Genomic DNA, 18,917 nt, shown 5'->3' on the forward strand with positions numbered 1-18,917 from the left:
CCTCCCACCTTCAACCATACTTACAGTACCAGGTACTATCCAACATCTTGTTCAGTCTATCAACATCTGAACCACATGCACATTAGCTCTAGATCCAAACACTACCACAAACTAATAAACAAATTCCTAAAGTTCATCACCAAGTATAGACTTAACCTAATACCTGGTGGTGATATTCACTCTAATCCTGGCCCACCCACTTCAGATACACATACCCCCTCTACTTGAAATCTACACTACAAACCTACAATTAATAGGCCAACTAACTCTCTCCTAGCCCGTCATCTCAATATTAGAAGCATTAATAACAAGGTACATGAATTGCATACACTTCTGGATGTCCACTCCCCTGAGATTCTCTGTTTATCTGAAACCTGGTTAAAACCTAACACTACAGACAATGAAGTGTTACCACCTGGGTACAACATACACAGGCTGGATTGTGCTTCCAGGAAGGGGGTAGCTGTACTCTATAAATCTGAGTTGAATGTCACCATAGATGTAATACAACCACCTCAGATTAATAACTCAGAGATTCTTGCCACCAAATTGCAACTTAATAAAAATAAATGCATTAATATCATCTGTATGTACATTCCCCCAGGTAACAATATATCTACATTTGAAGATATCTTGCACTGGCTATCATGTTACTACCCCCAAGAAACCCTACTACTTGGAGACTTTAACATAGACTGGGGCATCTGTTCCTCAGAATCCCCAACCACCCATATTAACCTGCATGCATTTACACAAATCATATCCACGCCTACCAGGATAGGTAAGCCCAACCAAAAAGAAAGCATACTTGACTGGGTACTCATAAATAGATACTCATAAATAGTCACCCCCAACTGTACACCTCTGGTACCCTCCCTGATGGCCTAAGCAATCACCTTCTCACATATGTAATTAAGCACAAAGCCATTAATTCCCAACAACCCTTACTCAGAAAGGTTAGAAACAATAAAAACTTTGACCCTGTCAAATTCCAACAAGAACTAAACTCGTGTAATTGGTCTATTCTAAAACACCTTCCCTTAGAGGAAGCAGTAGCATACTTTAACAACAAATTCCTTGAGATCCTTGATTTGCATGCACCTGTTCGTTCAAAGAGAACAAAGGCAAAAACTGTGCCATGGCTTTCTAAAGAGTCTAAACTCAAAATTACCCTTAGAAACAAAGTATGGGCTTCATGGCATTCTTCTAAAGACCCCCAAGATCACATTAAATACAGGCAATCCAGGAACGAAACTAAAAAATCCATTTTACAAGACAAAAAACAATACTACTGTAATTTACAGACAGTAAACCAAAATAACCCTCAGAAGTTTTGGGCAGGTTTAAATAATCTACTACATCCTGGACAAACTTCAACCCCTATCCCTGCTACTACTATTGATAAAACCCCTGAAGATGTTTCTGACAGTTTTAACTGCTTCTTTACTGAGACAATTCAAGCCCTAGCTAGTCAACTACCTCCTAGCTCCCCTGGTCCTGAAAGTACCACCCCTAGAAACCTACTCGTGTTCAGCTTCCAACCAGTCGCCACTTCACTTATCTGTACCTTGATCAAAAAATTAAAACCCGCTACACTTTCTGCTGATCAACTCCCTGCCGAGTACCTACAAAAATCAGCCAATGCTATTGCTTACCCCGTCTCAAAACTAATCAAACGAACCATAGTAGAAGCTAAAATTCCCACCATCTGGAAAATATCCTATGTAATCTCACTTCACAAAGGAGGCAGCTCTACTGAATATTCCAGTTATAGGCCAATAGCTATACTCTCTCCACTTGCAAAGACTATGGAAAAATGTATTCATGGACAACTCATGGACCACCTAATCCAGAATCACCTTATGGCAGACACTCAGCATGGCTTCCGTCCTCATCACAGCACTACTTCAGCCCTCCAAACCTTTACCAACACCATAAACCATAATCGCAACAATAATTATATATCCTCAGCCCTCTTCTTGGAGCTTTCCAAGGCAATCGATATGGTTGATCACCAACTTTTAATCCACACCCAGCAAACATTCTGTCTAGAAACTAGAGCCCGCCAATGGTTTCAATCCTCTCTGAATGATCGACGGAAGGCTGTCCTCTGGCAGAACAAACTCTCTAATCTTCTACCTAACACCCTTGGAGTACCACAAGGCTCTATACTAGGGTCCTTGCTGTTCTCCATCTTCATTAATGACCTTTATACTGTCATCCCAAAAGTCAGCTGTATAAAATATGCTGATGACTCTACTCTGATTTGCTCGGCCACATCTCCAATAGAGTTATGGTCAGCTACCCAGACCATCTTTAATACAATAGAAAACTGGCTTTCTGAATGCCATCTGATCCTAAATCCCCCCAAAAACTAAAATGCTGTTATTTTCACCAACACGTAGGTCTACCGCTTTCACCTTTTCCATAAATTCAAATGATGGCACAAGAATCTCCCCTGACCCCTCTACAAAACTATTAGGTGTCATCATAGATCTTCTTCTTCTTTCGGCTTTTTCCCGGTTAGGGGTCGCCACAGCGGATCACCTTGTCCGCACATTGAATGGCAGTGGAGTTTTACGGTGTCGAGTTGCCAGCCCGGCGCCCCTCCTTCCACTACGGTGTCGAGGTGCCAACCCCCGCGCCTTCACTTCAGACACAGAAACACACACACCTAGGGCCAATTTAGAGTGTCCAATCCACCTGCAGCATGTCTTTGGGATGTGGGAGGAAACCGAGCACGGAGAGAGAACCCGACCACAGGGAGGACATGCAGACTCCGCACAGAAGGCACCCCAGCTGAGGATCAAACCGGAGAACCTCTTGCTGTGAGGCAGCAATGCTAACCACTGCACCACCGTGGTCGCCCTTAGGTGTCATCATAGATAATAATCTAAAATTCAACCTACATGTTAACCAAACTATCGAAACCATCAATAAAAAAAAAACTAGGGTCACTTTACAGAATAAAAGCCTTCCTAACCCCTCCAGCTAAAATTGCCATAGCTCGCTCTCACCTTCTTTCAACCCTTCTGTATGCATCCCCTCTACTCTCGAATTTAAACAAGACCGTCCTTAACAAACTCTCAATTTGCTACAACCACATTGCCAGGTTTGCCACTGGGCTGCCTTTTAGGATACATCATTGCATCAATCTAAATCAGCTTGGGAGGCTTGAACTACCCAGCCTAATCTAGTATAACCAACTGATTCTTCTTCTTCTTTCGGCTGCTCCCGTTAGGGGTCGCCACAGCAGATCAACTGTTTCCATTTCTTTCTGTCCTCTGCATCTTGCTCTATCACACCAACCACCTGCATGTCCTCTCTCATCACATCCATAAACCTTATCTTAGGCCTCCCTCTTTTCCTGTTAGGTGGCAGCTTCATCCTTAGCATCTTTTTCCCAATATACTCTGCATCCCTCCTCAGCACATGTCCAAACCAACATAATCTTGCCTCTCTGGCTCTGTCTCCAAACCTTCCAACCTGGGCTGACCCTCTAATATACTTATTCCTAATCCTGTCCATCCTCGTCACACCCAGTGCAAATCTTAACATCTTCAACCCTGCCACGTCAAGCTCTGACTCCTGCCTTTTTGTCAGTGCCACTGTCTCCAACCCATATAACATAGCTGGTCTCACTACCCTCTTGTAGACCTTCCCTTTCACTCTTACTGGTACTCATCTGTCACAAATCACTCCTGACACTCTTCTCCACCCACTCCATCCTGCCTGTACTCTCTTCTTCACCCCTCTTCCACATTCACCATTACTCTGAACTGTTGATCCCAAGTACTTAAACTCATCCACCTTCGCCACCTCTACACCCTGCATCCTCACCATTCCTCTATCCTCCCTCTCATTCACACACATATATTCTGTCTTAGTCCTGCTGACCTTCATTCCTCTTCTCTCTAGAGCATATCTCCACCTGTCCAGGGTCTCCTCCACCTGTTCCCTACTCTCACTACAGATCGCAAACTGATTATGGCCTATAAAATCCTCTATAATCTGGACAATACTCCTGCACTTAAAAATATTATCACCCCTATAACAATCCTAGGCCTCTTCGATCCTCTAACAAACTACTAATTCAGACTAGCAAAATTAATAACACAGCCGGTGACTCTCTCTTTGCAAACTCTGTAAGTAGACTCTGGAACTCTCTTCCAGCTGATATTACCTTACTTTCTATCTTAGGGCAATTTAAAACTAGACTCAAACAACATTTGGCACTTAACTGGCTATGTCAATGTATCAAGTCTGGCTAACTCTCTCTAGAATGTGTAAAAATCTGTTAACCAGCTAACTGTGTAATTTAATTTAATCCTGATTTACGCTCGGGATTAACTCTAACCTGTGGAACTTGTTTAACTTGCTTACTTACGTAATCACTGTAAATAGTCTGTTTGTAATATGTAATGCTGGTATTATGTAATGCTGTATCTGCTTACCCTTGGAGCTTTTCTCCCCGGGCCTCCGCTGAAAATGGACATGCATCCAGTCGGACTATCCCGGTCAACAAATGTACAATAAAATAAATAAAAGGAAAATCCCCCTGTGCCCCCCCCCATAACTTTAATATACTAACTCCGAGATTGCACTACAGTGCAGGAATGGAAATTTTTCCATTCCGCACTATAGTGAGATGCCAGTTCTGCACTGTCAGCATTCTGAATGTCGATCATATGGTGTCGGCATTCTGGAGTGTCGGCAATGTCAGGTAGATCCACATATATATATATATATATATATATACACATACACACACACACACATATACATATATATATATATATATATATATATATATATATATATATATATATATATATATATGTGTGTGTATATATATATAGATATATATATATATATATATATGTATATATATAAAACTCATTTAACCTCATTTCACTGAATTTCAATTCAGCCTCAAAAAATCACTGAAAGCTCAAATCACTGAAAAATGTAAGTACTGTTGGACAAATAAAACATATATGCCCTTTTCCCCACTGTAGTGCGATCCTGGAGTTATTATATATAGTTAGGGGGCGTGGGGGGGTGTAGCCCTCACCAACTTAGCTTTTATATTTATGAATCTCATTTCACTGAAAGCTAACAATATAAAACCAAAATTAGGTGGCATCTTGTGACATAACCCGTGTTAGACTTTCTACACTAAATCCTTCACTTTACAGGTATTCCATAACTTCAACTTCTATTTGTTTAACTTCTACTTTACTCATTTTCTGTTCTACATTTCCCCTTCATGGGCTTATTTTTCATATTGTGAAATTTGTCATATCTGGGTGCCTTTGTCTGCATTTTTCTTTAAATATCTTTGAAGCTGCTTTTTTGTGTTGATTAGTTTAGCTTTCACCTTTGCAAAAATACTGAACCACATCAGACCTCTCTTTCTTTCTTTCCCACATTCATGTTTCTTTTTATACCTTTTTAAAAATCTCTAGGTTTTATTCTTTATATGTTTGCACTTCCTCAGATGCTTCTTTTCCCAAATGGCCTAAGGTTTCTTGGTCTATACAATGTTTTTTTCATGAATCTGTTGTATTAATGATCACAAATTTGCATTTTAAGCTTTTTGACAGTTTTTCTTGTAGCAGTATTTTTCTTTCCTGTAATTTCTCTCTTATTCTTTTTGAATATCTTCTATTCAGAAATTCTGCACTTCTTGCCTAACAGCAGCAATACATAATTACTTTCTTGTCCTCAATAGTCCACTATATCATCTTTATGTCTCTTTTTTTGGTCTGTCAGTTTTTGTGATTTTTGTGGACTACTACTTCCTTCTACAACACGGGGGCCATCCTCTCCCTGATCCTGGACTAACCCCATTGTAGGAATGTCTCCATGTCTTGAGTGACTACCAGAAGTGGGCACTTTTTTACTATGGGGCCTGAGCACCCAGCTGTCCATTTATCTGCTAACCTACTTGTCTGTGATATATACTATATAAAATGCAGTCAATATATCGGTGTTGTCTTGGTGACATTTTGTAAAAACAGGGTCCACTTTGTGAAGGTACTCACCAAGACCTGAGAATGAATTCCAGCAATACTACTCTCCTTTGCTGACTAACATCTTTCCATTCAGACTCCCTACTCCATTTCTATTTTATTTTTAATTTCTCCAAGTCTTTTGGGTTTCAAATACCATGACGAGAATGGACTCCATTCCTAAGTCAAAGTACGATTGAAGGTCATGAAATTAGTCTTGTTTCAATCTTTGATGTCAGCCAGTAATGCTCTTCACAGCACCAGCAATGTGCCCAGTAATGACTCCTTCTGCAGTTCGTATGGAGTTACATGTATTGGTAACATATCTAAACATGATTGCAAATTCTTTTTTATAAGACTCGTTGCTACTACTACTACTATTGGAACTGTCTGGGTATCTTTCTTCCACATTGCTCTCGTTCCTGCCTACATATCCTAATATTTTATGACTTTGTGTCTCTCTGTACGCAAGACACTGTAGTAACTGGGTGTGGCAATTTCAGTGATCAATGCTACTCTTGTCTTCTTTTCTTGAACCACTATATCTGGTTTTCTAGCATCTGTCTTTTGAACTGTTGGTAATGGATGATCCCATGTGATGCAGACTTCATTTTCTATAATGGTTTGTGGCTCATGTTTCCAGTATTTTTCATCCACTTCAGTGCCACAATGTTTGCACAATCCCTAGTGCAACAGTCTCGCCACATTATTATGCCTTTCAGTATACAGTCCTTCTGGCATTAGTATGTTGCAACCAGCAACAAGGTGTGCAACTGTTTCCAATTCAGTTTTGCAAAACCTACATTTGTCTGTTTCTCCCACATGTTCAGTGGACTTTATAAACCAAAACCAGGATAAGGCAACCCACTATCTTGGGCCACCAATATTAACCTTTCATCTTTTGGTTTGAATTCGCCTCTCCTTAACCATTCTTGTGTTCTTTCCTGATCAACATGAGGGTCTTCCAGAAGTTTTCTACACTTGCAACTATATTTATGCTTTTGACACATTTCTTGCCTTTTCATCTGATCCTTCACCTTATATTCTTTCTTTTGTTTTTTTGGCACATTCAGTTGCTGCCTGATTTTTATCTCCTTCAGGTTTGATTTCCATTCCTGTTTGATGCCGATAAGCTTCTGCTAGATTAAGCAGAGAAGTCATCTTACACTTATTCTCCTCATGTTTCAAAACTTTCACTATGTTTGGGTCTTGTGAGGTCAGCAGATATGTGTGGAGTGCCACGACTGCAGATCTATACATATAATCAATTTCAAGGAGGCCCATCCCTCCTTCAGAACGGGGAATATATAATCTGTATGCACTGATATTTTATAAATCATTTGGTGAGCATGAAACATCCATCTTGTTTTCCTATATGATCTATCCAACATGTTTTGGGGCCAGTCAATCACTCCAAAATTGTAATTTAGGACAGGAAGAGCAAACAGGTTAATAGCTTGGATTTTCTTCCTAGATGTCAGTGCTGTTTTCAGGCTTAATTTAAGCCTTCTGAAGTAGTCCTTACTAAGTTTTATTCACATTTGTGTGTGTTTTATTGTTGATCCTTCATTAATTCCCAAATATTTATACACTCCTTCTTGCTCAAGTTCTTTTATATCACATTCTTGTCCCAAACTGATGTTTTCCTGGCCTTGCAGTTCTCCTGCTTTAAAGGTTACTTTTGCACATTTATCAAGACCAAATGACATTCTTATATCATCTAAACAAATGTGGACAACTTGCAGTTGTGCTTTCAGTTCCTCATCTGATGAGCTATACAGTTTTAAATCATCAACAAAGAAGGTGAGAAGTCTTTACACTTTGTTGTTTTCTAGGAGCCAGATTATAGTCATGGCCTAAACTGTTGAGTAAACAGCTTAATGGATTAAGGGCAAGGCAGAATAGTAACGCTGACAGAGAGTCACCCTGGAATATCCCCCTTTGGACTTTTAACCCTGGGATTATAATTTGTCCTTTATCATGGCTTAATTGCAAAGTGGCCTGCCACTGTTTCATGGCACTGTAATGTAGTCGATCAGTGTGCAGTGTATCTTATACAATTTTAAGCACTCTTTTATCCATGAATTAGGGATACGATCAAATGCTTTTTTGTAATCAATTCATGCCATGCTTAGATACTTCCCCTTTTTACAGTTCTCCACTATGACTTTATTTAACAACAACAGATCCTTTGTTCCATATGACTTTCTTTTATTGCCATTTTGTTCTACTGCCATAATTGAGTTTTCTTATAAATGAATATAAACTCTGTCGGGATCAATTCCTGTGTATAGTTTATACGTCATCAGAAGGCAAGTTATTGGTCTATAATTTTTACGGTAGCTTGCAGGTTCACTCTTAAGTAGGAGCACTGTTTTTCCTGTTGTTAGCCAGGTTGGTGTCTGTTGTGGGTGTGCATATAAATAGTTCTTATTCATGGCTAAATCTTTGTGCAAAGATGTTAATACTTTTAACCAGAAGTTAGGTACTGCATCTGGGCCTGGGGTTTTCCAATTAGAGGCTTTTCTTAATTTTATTTCAATCTTTCTAGGTGTTGCTTCATCCCATTTCATATCCTGTACCTTTAAACTTCTTATTCTTTCTTTTACATCTTCTTCTATCCATTTAGCATCTTTGTTATGTTCCACTGGATCTTCATAGATATTTCTCCAAAATGTATCTATTTCTTCTTTTTTTTTTGGTGGTTAATCAATTCCTTTTACCTTATTTCCCAGTTCTCTATAAAACCTTTTTGGGTCATCAATAAATTTATTATTTATTTATTTATTTTACATTTGTTGACCGGGAATGTCTGGCTGAGCTATTGCCCTTTTTCAGCAAAGGTCCGGGGAGATAAGCTCCAAAACTGCTTATTTTCTACTTTTCCTTTATATTTATCTTCATATCTTCTAAGTTTTTCCACCTGTGCTGAAATTTTTATTTGCAATACTACATGATAGATCCTGGTCTGTTCTAATATTACACATTGCTTTTATCACGTTTATCTTTCTTAGTATTTTTGTTGATCTATTCTCTCTTCTATAATCTTCTAACAGTGACATTTCTTGTCTTAATTGCTTTATAACTTTCTCTATTCAATATTTCCATGATGGTATTCAGTTTCTCCCCTTCCTTTCCCTCACTACCCTGTGTTCTTGTGGTAGAACTTTATCAGTTATTAATTTAGCTGCACAGTAATATATCCTGTTTACTTCTGTTATATTGCATGGATCCCTATGAACAGTCCTAATTACTGTGTTCATTTGTTTTATCAGACTTCTGACTTTTTAGGTTTTATTAACCTTCTGCAGTCTATTTCTTTCATTGATCTTGACATATTTGCCATGTCTATTAAATCAAGCAATTCTTCTCTTAGCTAATTTTCTTCCAAACTAAGGGCACATCCTTGTTTTCCAATTCCTGCGGGCATTCTATAGAAGATTCTGTAGCATCTTTCTGTGACACATTCTCATCAATTTCATCCTGTGCTGTCCATTGCTCTATCATATGGGAACTCACTGGCCTATCACTCCTCAACATTGACTGCATCAGAGTTTCCACAGTTTCCTGTTCCTTCCCATGCTGTCTAGCATCAAGTGAACGTTTATACTAGTTTCCTATGGAAGGCTCCAAATTATCTTCATATGGCACCTAAGCAATTGCTTCTTGTTCCACTGGTTTCCCCTTAATTTGGATATCCACTACTCTATCCTGTTGTGGTGCTTTCTGATTTAGATTTTCTACACCAAATCCTTCACTTTGCAGGTACTCCATAACCTCAGTTTCTATTTCTCTAAGTTCTCCATTACTAATCTCCTTTTCTACTTTTCCTCTTTGTATTCTTATTTTTTTTATTGTAAAGTTTTCCATGTCTGGATTCATTAGCCTGTATTTCTCTTCAAATATCTTTGGTGCAGCTCTTTTTGTATTGGTTAGTTTTGCTTTCTCCTTTGCATAAATATTACACCATATTAAATCTCTTTTTCTTTCCCATGTCCATATTTCTTCTTCAGATGTTTCCTGATCTTCCTGTTTCTCCCTGCTTTGGGGACTCACTCCATCCCGCTGTGATGTAACCTGTGTTAAACCTTCTACATCAAATCCTTCACTTTGTAGGCACGTCATAACTTCAACTTCTATTGTTTTTACTTCTACTTTACTGATCTTCTTTTCTACATTCCATCTTTGCGATATTAATTTTTTATTGTGAAATTTTCTATATCCAGATGACTTTGCCTGCATTTCCCTTCAAATATCTTTGGGGCTGCCTTCTTTACATTGATTAATTTGGCTTTCTCCTTTGCATAAATATTGCACCATATCAAATCTCTCATTCTTTCTCGTGTCCATATTTCTTTTTTATACTTTTCAAATATCTCTTGGTTTTGTTGTTTATATTTTCACACTTCCTCAGATGCTTCTTTTTCCAAACAGATCAAGATTTCTTGATCTATATACTGTTTCTCACAAATTTGTTGTATTAATGAACACAAGTTTTCATTCAAAGCTTCTGACAGTTTTTCTTGCTGAAGTATTTTTCGTTCCTCTAATTTCTCTCTTAATCATTTTGTATATCTTGTGTCTGGAAATTCTGGGCTTTTTGCATAATAGTAACAATACATAATTTCTTTCTTATCCTCAATAGTCCACTTTATTGTCTTAATGGCTCTTCTTTGTTCTATCAGTTTTTGTGATTTCTGTGGACTGTTACTTCCTTCTACAACAGAGGGGGAAGGGGGACATCCTTATTGTGGACTGTTACTACCTTCTACAACAGGGGGGGCATCCTTATTGTGGACTGATACTACCTTCTACAACAGGGGGCCATCCTTTTTCTACTGTACAGCCAAAGTCATGCAGATTGAGACGAATTCTTTTTTGATACAATATAAGATTTGAATAAAGAAAATATGCTGGAATCCTCATGATCTCTGGCACTGGCAGGGAAATAGGCTTGTTTGTGACTTTCGGCTTTTCCCGGCTAGGGGTCACCACAGCGGAACTCCGGTCCGCTAATGATTGGCAGTTAATTTTTACGTACCGGCTTGCCAGGCCTGATGCACAACTTTCAATGTAGGTACGCCCATTCACGCATGTCTCCATGCAGAAGGTGCTCTAGCTGACAATCGAAATAGGTAAAAATGAAAAAAAAAATGGAGAGATGCTGAAGGTTTCTGAACACAGAACAACAGCTAGGGAGAAGAATTAACAGTGGGATTATGTTAACAGCATTGGAGTGGAGCTCTTCTTTAAGCTTCAGTAACAGAAATATGTAACATATGATATATGTGATTAGTGTACTACAATTTTGGGTTTGAGTCATGGCAATGGCTTGGGCCTTCAGTCTTCAGTAACGTGTTGAAGATGAAGCAGCTCCTGTGTGTGCCTTTTATTCAGGTATCCTTAACTCTGTACCTTTAACCCTCTCTTTGCAGATTTTACAAATGCCATCTTGAGTCTCCCCTAAAAATATTTCATTGGCCTTGCTGGCCTAGTGGAATCTTACTCAGACAACAAAAAATAAATACACAAACAGGAAGCTGAACAAAGGAGTCTGAGTAACTAACACTGGAGTCATAGCATTTCTAGGAAAATAATCTCAGTATGCTATGAACCATAAGAAAGAGACAGAAATATACTGGGTAGTAAGGAAGAGAAGAAATGAGGGACAGAAAATCATTTCCTTGGATGTGTGTTAGAACTTATACATTTTCAACAGAAATCTGAAAGGTGTAGGGATTACAACAACATTAAAATATGCATGCTTGGAATACAATACTGTTTTCAACTAGTATGCAATACCTTTGTTATACAAATTAATGTGTGAGAACATGGCAAGAGAAGGCAGTTATGAATGGTGCACTGATAAAATGGACTTAGTGCAGCTGAAAAAGGGGAGGAAATATTTACCTTTCACTTCCAGACTAGCTGTGCTTTGTTTATCGCCTGCAACACAGGCGTATATTCCAGAATCCTCTGGCTTCAAATCTCTAATTGTCAGAACCTTGAGAGTTCCTTCTTCTTTTGTGTCAAATTTCTTACTGGGTAATATTGCATTAGATCCCTTCATCCATGTTACTGGGATGCCAGACAATGACAATTCACAGGTGAAGGTTGCTGTCCCATTCTCCTCGCCTTTTACATTCTGAAGCTCCCTTATGAATGCAGCTGTGGCAACTGTGAAAATTAAGAACAGTTATATTACAATTTTGATTTCTTCACTGAAAGGAAATATTGTAATGTCAGTGCATAAAGAAACAAAGAAATACTACTATTCTAATGCAAGAAGTATAATCTGTGAGTTCTATACCTCTCCATTTCTGTTATACAATGGCATCCAAACCTTGTTGGCAATCATGCACATATTATATATCAGTTTCAGTGTCTACAATCTATTTCTTATTATACAATAATTGGCCATTAACATTTCAAAATGAGCATGCTGATTGGTCAGCTCAACCAGCATGCCCGTTGTAAACTGAGCATTTACCAATGGAAAAAAATCTGGTTGCTCCGACTTTCTTCCATTGATATATGCTATGAAAATTTCACTTTCATTTCAGCATTATTGTAGTGTATATCAGCAATCGCTTTGTTTTATTTAAAAAAAAAAAAAAAAAAAAAAGTACAAAAACCGGAGACTTCAAATGAATGACAGAAACGGGACAGACAAAAACAAAAGGATACTCAGGTATGTTTTGCAAAACTAGAGAAACGTGCCTGATCATCCTTTTATTTTCCCTGTCCCATCTCTCCCATACAGTGAAAATCTCCTGGTTTCTTTTCTTTTAATTAAAAAAAAAAAAAAAAAAAACAATGGAGATCTTCCTTTCTCCATTGCTTCCTTTATACAGCACTGATGTAATGCATAAGTGTGGGAACAAAAGTTCCATACGTATACACAGTACATCAGGAAAGTCCCAAGATACCAGGGGAAAATGCAGAAGAGCAGCACAATGCCCTTATACAATGACATTACTTAAGAAAATGTAAATAACTTTTTTCTTAAATAATGTCATTGTATAACAGTAATAACCCACAGCTGGGTGTGGGTAATCCTGGATTTACCCACAGTTGGTTTTGTTTGGTGGCCTTGCCCTTGTGACTAAACCACTCCAACCATAGGTAAATCCAGCATTACTCACACCCAGCCATGGGTTATTGCTATAACAAAGAATGTCAGACTACAAAACAATGTTTGTGTTTACTTTACAACCATTCTAATATCACAGATAGTTCAAGACTTATTTGTAAAGTTCATGTGAACTCACCATTTCCCTAAACATAGTGCATGCGTATAAACATCTTTTTAGTGACAACTTTCTTAGGACCATATGTGTCAGAATGGATTCACTCTCTGTGGTTGATTTCATTCCTGGCTGACTGCAACTACAGAGATGCATTTTAGTTGACCTGCTATTAAATGACAAGGAGTAATAATGAACAGTGGGGATATGGAAGTTCCCTTTTTCCACACTGTTGCGCTATCTTGGGTTACCATATACAGACAGACGGGCATGTGGGAGGATGGAGATACAGAGGGGCTTTCTTTCCTGCGGAAAAGCTGTCCTTTACTTTTAAGAAAAATCTTTGGTGTGAGGTTTGATAAGCAAGTGATCAAGGGAATGGTACTCAATTGTAGTTCCACTTGACTGCAGTGGTTTAATATAATGCTTATACATATTTCAAGAAGAATTTAAAACTATCCTGCATCAAATACTGTTTGTAACATCCTACCATAAAAGATGGTTCATCTGAATTCAGCTACAGTGGGAAAATGTAATGTGACATGGAACCAACAGAGAATTACGATGGGATTAGAAGGTTGAAATGAAAAAGAAAACATTGTGCTGGCTGTTCTCCATGGGATGGTAAAGGGAAACTAGACTGACCAAGCAGTCTTTGTATGTCATCATCCTCTCCTTCTAAATAATGTCTCTCTCAAGGAGACAAACCAGAATGCAATGTGTGAATGTAGTACTCTGTGTCTCTTAATTTAGCAGATCCAGTGCAACAGAAATCCTAGGTCTCTAATGTCTTATAACTGCCGACTGATGCAGCACTGATACTAGCAATATAAATGATGTAATTATGTTTCTATTGATCAGATGAATTTTATTACCTAAACAATTTCCAAAATGACATTACAAATACATTGTGATCACTGCTGTTTCCTTTAATGTAAACAATAACAAGAAAAATGTTTTATTTTCACTGTATTGGAGTTTTCCTCAAACTCCACTGAAAGTGGATGACTCCTAATTTTTTTGTAGTTAACAAAAACAAACTAAACAAATAAATAAATATTTTCCTTTGCATATTTGCAGAATTTGAACAGCAGCCTGAAATATTTTCAAAGGTTTTACCAATCAGCCATGCAGTATAAATGGCATCAGTGGGAAGTAAATATAAGTGGAAACAGGTATGACCTGGCTGAACTAAACACCCTCACAACTTATGGTCATAGAGCTTATTCTGTGGGCCTTGGAGAAGTAGTCAGACTCCGTTAAGTGCCAATGAGTGGGATTATCATTTTCTGTGCTACTGCACCATGCAGCAGGCAGAACTTCAGCTGTTGGAAACCACACCTGGAGCAGAAGAATCAATGTCACACTAATCTCCTAGATTTCACATAATGTTTATACTGGAAGCAGACTTTGCACAAAGCAGAAATTAAGTTTCTACACATTGTCTTGTTAACTGATGAGATCTTCCACTGTCAACTTAAGTGTATGATAAACTTGGTACACAGATCACAGATCCACAGTTTTCATGCGCTGGCACTTATAACCACTTTTTGACAAATAATTTTGACACAATGTCCTATGATACTTCCAAGTAACTATTTATTCATTTCCTATACTATCTTCTTCAGCTGCCTCTTTTTAAATCACCTGCATTTTATATTAGAAGCAACTATATTCATGACCCTTTAATAATAGTTAACTCTTATCTCTGCTCTATACTGTCATCCATATTACCATCTCTGACAGTTGACCACTTTTCCATCCTTTATCCACCATATCTACCCCTACTTCTCCTATTCCAGTCCTTCCACTACTAAAAATTGCATATAGCATAACCAACAACTGTGCTGTCTTTACCTAATGTTTGTCTATGCAGAATTTTCAAACCATCTGCTTTCTTATGTTGTATACAACAATGTAAAGTGTTTATTTTGTTCTGTACTTGTAATTACACTGTCTATCTACTGTTTTCCTTTGCTGAATATAAAAATGGTCCACTGAAATTAGTGTACTTCTTTTTCTTTCGGCTGTTCCCATTAGGGATTGCCACAGCAGATCATCTGTTTCCATTTCTTCCCGTCCTCTGCATCTTGGTCTGTCACACCAACCACCTGCAAGCCCTCTCTCACCACATACATAAATCTTATCGTAGCCCTTCCTCTTTTCCTCTTACCTGGCAACTTCATCCTTAGCATCCTTTTCCCAATATACACATCCTTCCTCAGCACATTTACAAACCAACGCAATCTTGCCTCTCTGGCTTTGTCTCCAAACCATCCAACCTGGGCTGACCCTCTAATATACTTATTCCTAATCCTGTCTACCCTCATCACACCCAGTGCAAATCTTAACATCTTTAACTCTGCCACGTCCAGCTCTAACTCCTGCCTTTTTGTCAATGCCACTGTCTCAAACCCATATAACATAGTTGGCCTCACTACCCTCTTGTAGACCTTCCCTTTCACTCTTACTGGTACTCGTCTGCCACAAATCACTCCTGACATTCTTCTCCACCCACTCTACCCTGCCTGTACTCTCTTCTTCACCTCTCTTCCACACTCACCATTACTCTGAACTGTTGATCCCAAGTATTTAAACTCATCCAACTTAGCCAGCTCTACTCCCTGCATCCTCACCGTTCCTTTATCTTCCCTCTCATTCACACATATATATTCTGTCTTAGTCCTCCTGACCTTCATTCATCTCCTCTCTAGAGCATATCTCCACCTCTCCAGGGTCTCCTCAACCTGTTCCCTACTCTCACTACATATCACAATGTCATTTGCAAACATCATAGTCCACGGGGACTCCTGTCTGATCTCATCTGTCAACCTGTCCATCACCACTGCAAATAAGAAAGAGCACAGAGCTGATCCTGGATGAAATCTCACCTCCACCTTAAAAGCATCTGTTACTCCCACTGCAGATCTCACCGCTGTCACACTAACCTTGTACATATCCTGTACCACTCTTACATACTTCTCTGCCACTCCCGACTTCCTCATACAATACCACAACTCCTCTCTAGGCACCCTGTCACATACGCTTTCTCTAAGTCCACAAAGACACAATGCAATTCCTTCTGACCTTCTCTGTACTTCTCCATCAACACTCTCAGAGCAAACATCACATCTGTAGTGCTCTAATTAGTGTACTAATATTGTTAATAAACAAACAAACAAACAAGTAAATAAAACTTTTCAGATTCCTATACACCACATACTCTGCCTGTAGAAAATAAAGAATAAATGTCATTACAAACTGCTCCAAGACCCTTCAAAATGTGTAGTTTGGTTTCTTTTTTTCAAAAGCAAACATATATTTTAATTGCTGGCAAAGTCTGAGAGATTCTTGGCTGTTGTCAATTCCTTGAGCATGGTGATCAGCTCAAAAAGTACAGCAGATATTTTATTTTTCATAGGTTCATAGGCGTACACTAGTCTAATGACTGCTGGGGCCTTTACAAGCCTAGCCATGCAACCCAAATTTCTCCAACGAGTTATTGTCCTTTAGAGGTTAATTTAAGGGGGTATATGTTAGCTAGGCCAGGGCATGATTAAACTACTGCCTCTGTCCATCACAGACAAAGGTGCCAGACCAGGGGTGAATTTCCAGTTTCCCATCCACTGGTCCAGGTTACTCTTGAATAGGGTTAGGAAAGAGCTTTGCTTCACATGCATGAAGCCTGTTCCAGAGACTAGGAATTCTCTGAGACACACAGCTGTCTATCTGACAGGTCCTATTTATATTGTAAGAAAAATGTAGTCCCTGGATCTAGTATTTTTGACTCTTCATTTTGCAGATATACAAAAGGTCCAAAAGGCAGGAGTCCAAGGAAGCCTTTTATGCCAGCAAGGATCACCTCTCAACAGTTTGTAGGAAACAGAGATACGGTCATACGATGATCTGCATAGGACATTTTGTTTATGCCCTGTGTTCTTTTTGTGATGATCTTCTGTGGACATTCGAGATGTTGAATAAGCCTGGTCAGGTACATACTGAAAGGGGTGTTATACTCAATGATGGTCTGATGAGGACTGAATAAAGTGGCACAATGACCACCCTGGACCTAATTGCCATGCCCTTACTTATAAGTTGAATGACACAGAATGAGTTTCTTACTACTTTAGACACGCACTCGTCAAAAGTCAGGTTACTAACTAAATGCACCCTCAAGTCCCTGACTACTGGGTCTACTTTTATGGGTGTTTTATTGATGAAGTAGTTTTTAGTTTTCAGAGGTGGCTGACTTCCCAAAAGGTACATTTTTTGGCATTGAGTTTTAAGCCATGGCTTTGGCACCAGTCACTTTTCTGTTTTAGACCTTTCTGCAAGGTGTTTGTGCTTTGGGGAGATTCAATGACTGCTACTAGTTTGCAATTATCTGCAAATTTGGTCAGCCAGAGGCCCCTGACATTGACCTTGACTTCCAAGAAGTAGATGCCAAACAGCAGTGGACCCAGCATGGGGCTCAGAGGAACACTGCTGGTGACATGCCTGTTACTGGAAGCAGTCTCCACAGTCCTAACATCCTGACTCCTACTGTGAACCAGTTGGCTATCCAGTGCATTACATACAGGTTATGCCTAATTCCATGAGTTTATTAACAATGCCTGAGTGAGGTACTGTACCAAATTACCTTAGCCAGGTCAAAGGAGGCAGTGTGCACTGTTTTCCCCTTGTCCATTGCCTTGGTGACCTTCTCAGAGAAGTCTACCAACTTTAGTAAGCACAACCTGCCCTTGATGAAACCAAACTGGGTTGAGTCTAGTGTCTGAAGGTTTCCTATGTCATTATTAATCATTTCCATGATAATTCTTTCCATGGCTTTGCAGATGAGACTAGTCAGACTAATGGGTCTGCAATTCCCTGGATCCACTGATGATCTGCCTGTGTGCAGAGGGATAAGAAAGTATTGCACTTCCGAGGTTTAGCTCTGACATTTTTTTTTCTTTTATTGTACAACCTGTTTAATATTTGATTCCACCAGGGTGGCTTGCTTTTTTCAGTTTAATTTGGGCTTACTTCTGCTAAGAACAGTACCCTCTATGCAACTACTAACGTGTTTGTACAGAGTTTCTGTGAACAGCTCCACATAGGTTCCTGTGTTATCTGAGTTTGGGGGGGCTTGAAATGTTGATAGGTTATGACCTAATATGAGGTAGTTTGCCTTAGAACAATTCCTAACTACTACAGGGTTAAAGAACTGATTTCACATGGATTGGGGGTTGTTCCCATTCTTTGGAACAGGCTCCCTATCGATGGGAAACAGTGTTTCTCCCTATCCCTTTTTAAGTGCAACGTTGACCAATGGATGGGTAATCTGAAATTCTTTCCTGGTTTGGCTCCTATGACTCTGACGGACAGAGATAGACAGTAAATCATCACCTACATAAATCAAATTTGTAGGTCACATTGGGGTTGCATGGCTAGGATTATAAGGGCCCTAGTGATCATTAGCCTAGTATGCACCTATGAACCTTTGTGATCTGACCTTTCTAGAGAGAACACAACACTGTGGGGGGAGGGGTGAAACACTCTCCCATATATGTGAATACCAGGTCTAATATGTTTGCCCCTCTAGTGGGTGTATACACTATCTGGTCTGTGGTGTTTGTGTTAACAAAGTCCAGTAATCTCTGTACCTGTATATTTG

The 18,917-nt window shown here is 39.0% G+C and overlaps 1 protein-coding gene across 1 annotated transcript in view; it reads right to left on the reverse strand.

Moving 5' to 3' along the window:
- The window catches only part of OBSCN (obscurin, cytoskeletal calmodulin and titin-interacting RhoGEF), a 4,979,884-nt gene that overhangs the window by 1,147,987 nt on the left and 3,812,980 nt on the right, over window positions 1-18,917 (reverse strand). Inside the window, exon 60 of the mRNA XM_044066040.1 lies at window positions 11,925-12,191. Coding sequence (XP_043921975.1) covers window positions 11,925-12,191 — 267 coding nt within the window. The remainder of the gene's footprint in view (window positions 1-11,924; window positions 12,192-18,917) is intronic.

Source organism: Protopterus annectens, chromosome 3.part0 (genome assembly GCF_019279795.1).
Source record: "Protopterus annectens isolate FY-2018-M chromosome 3.part0, PAN1.0, whole genome shotgun sequence".
NCBI classification, from domain to species: domain Eukaryota; kingdom Metazoa; phylum Chordata; order Ceratodontiformes; family Protopteridae; genus Protopterus; species Protopterus annectens.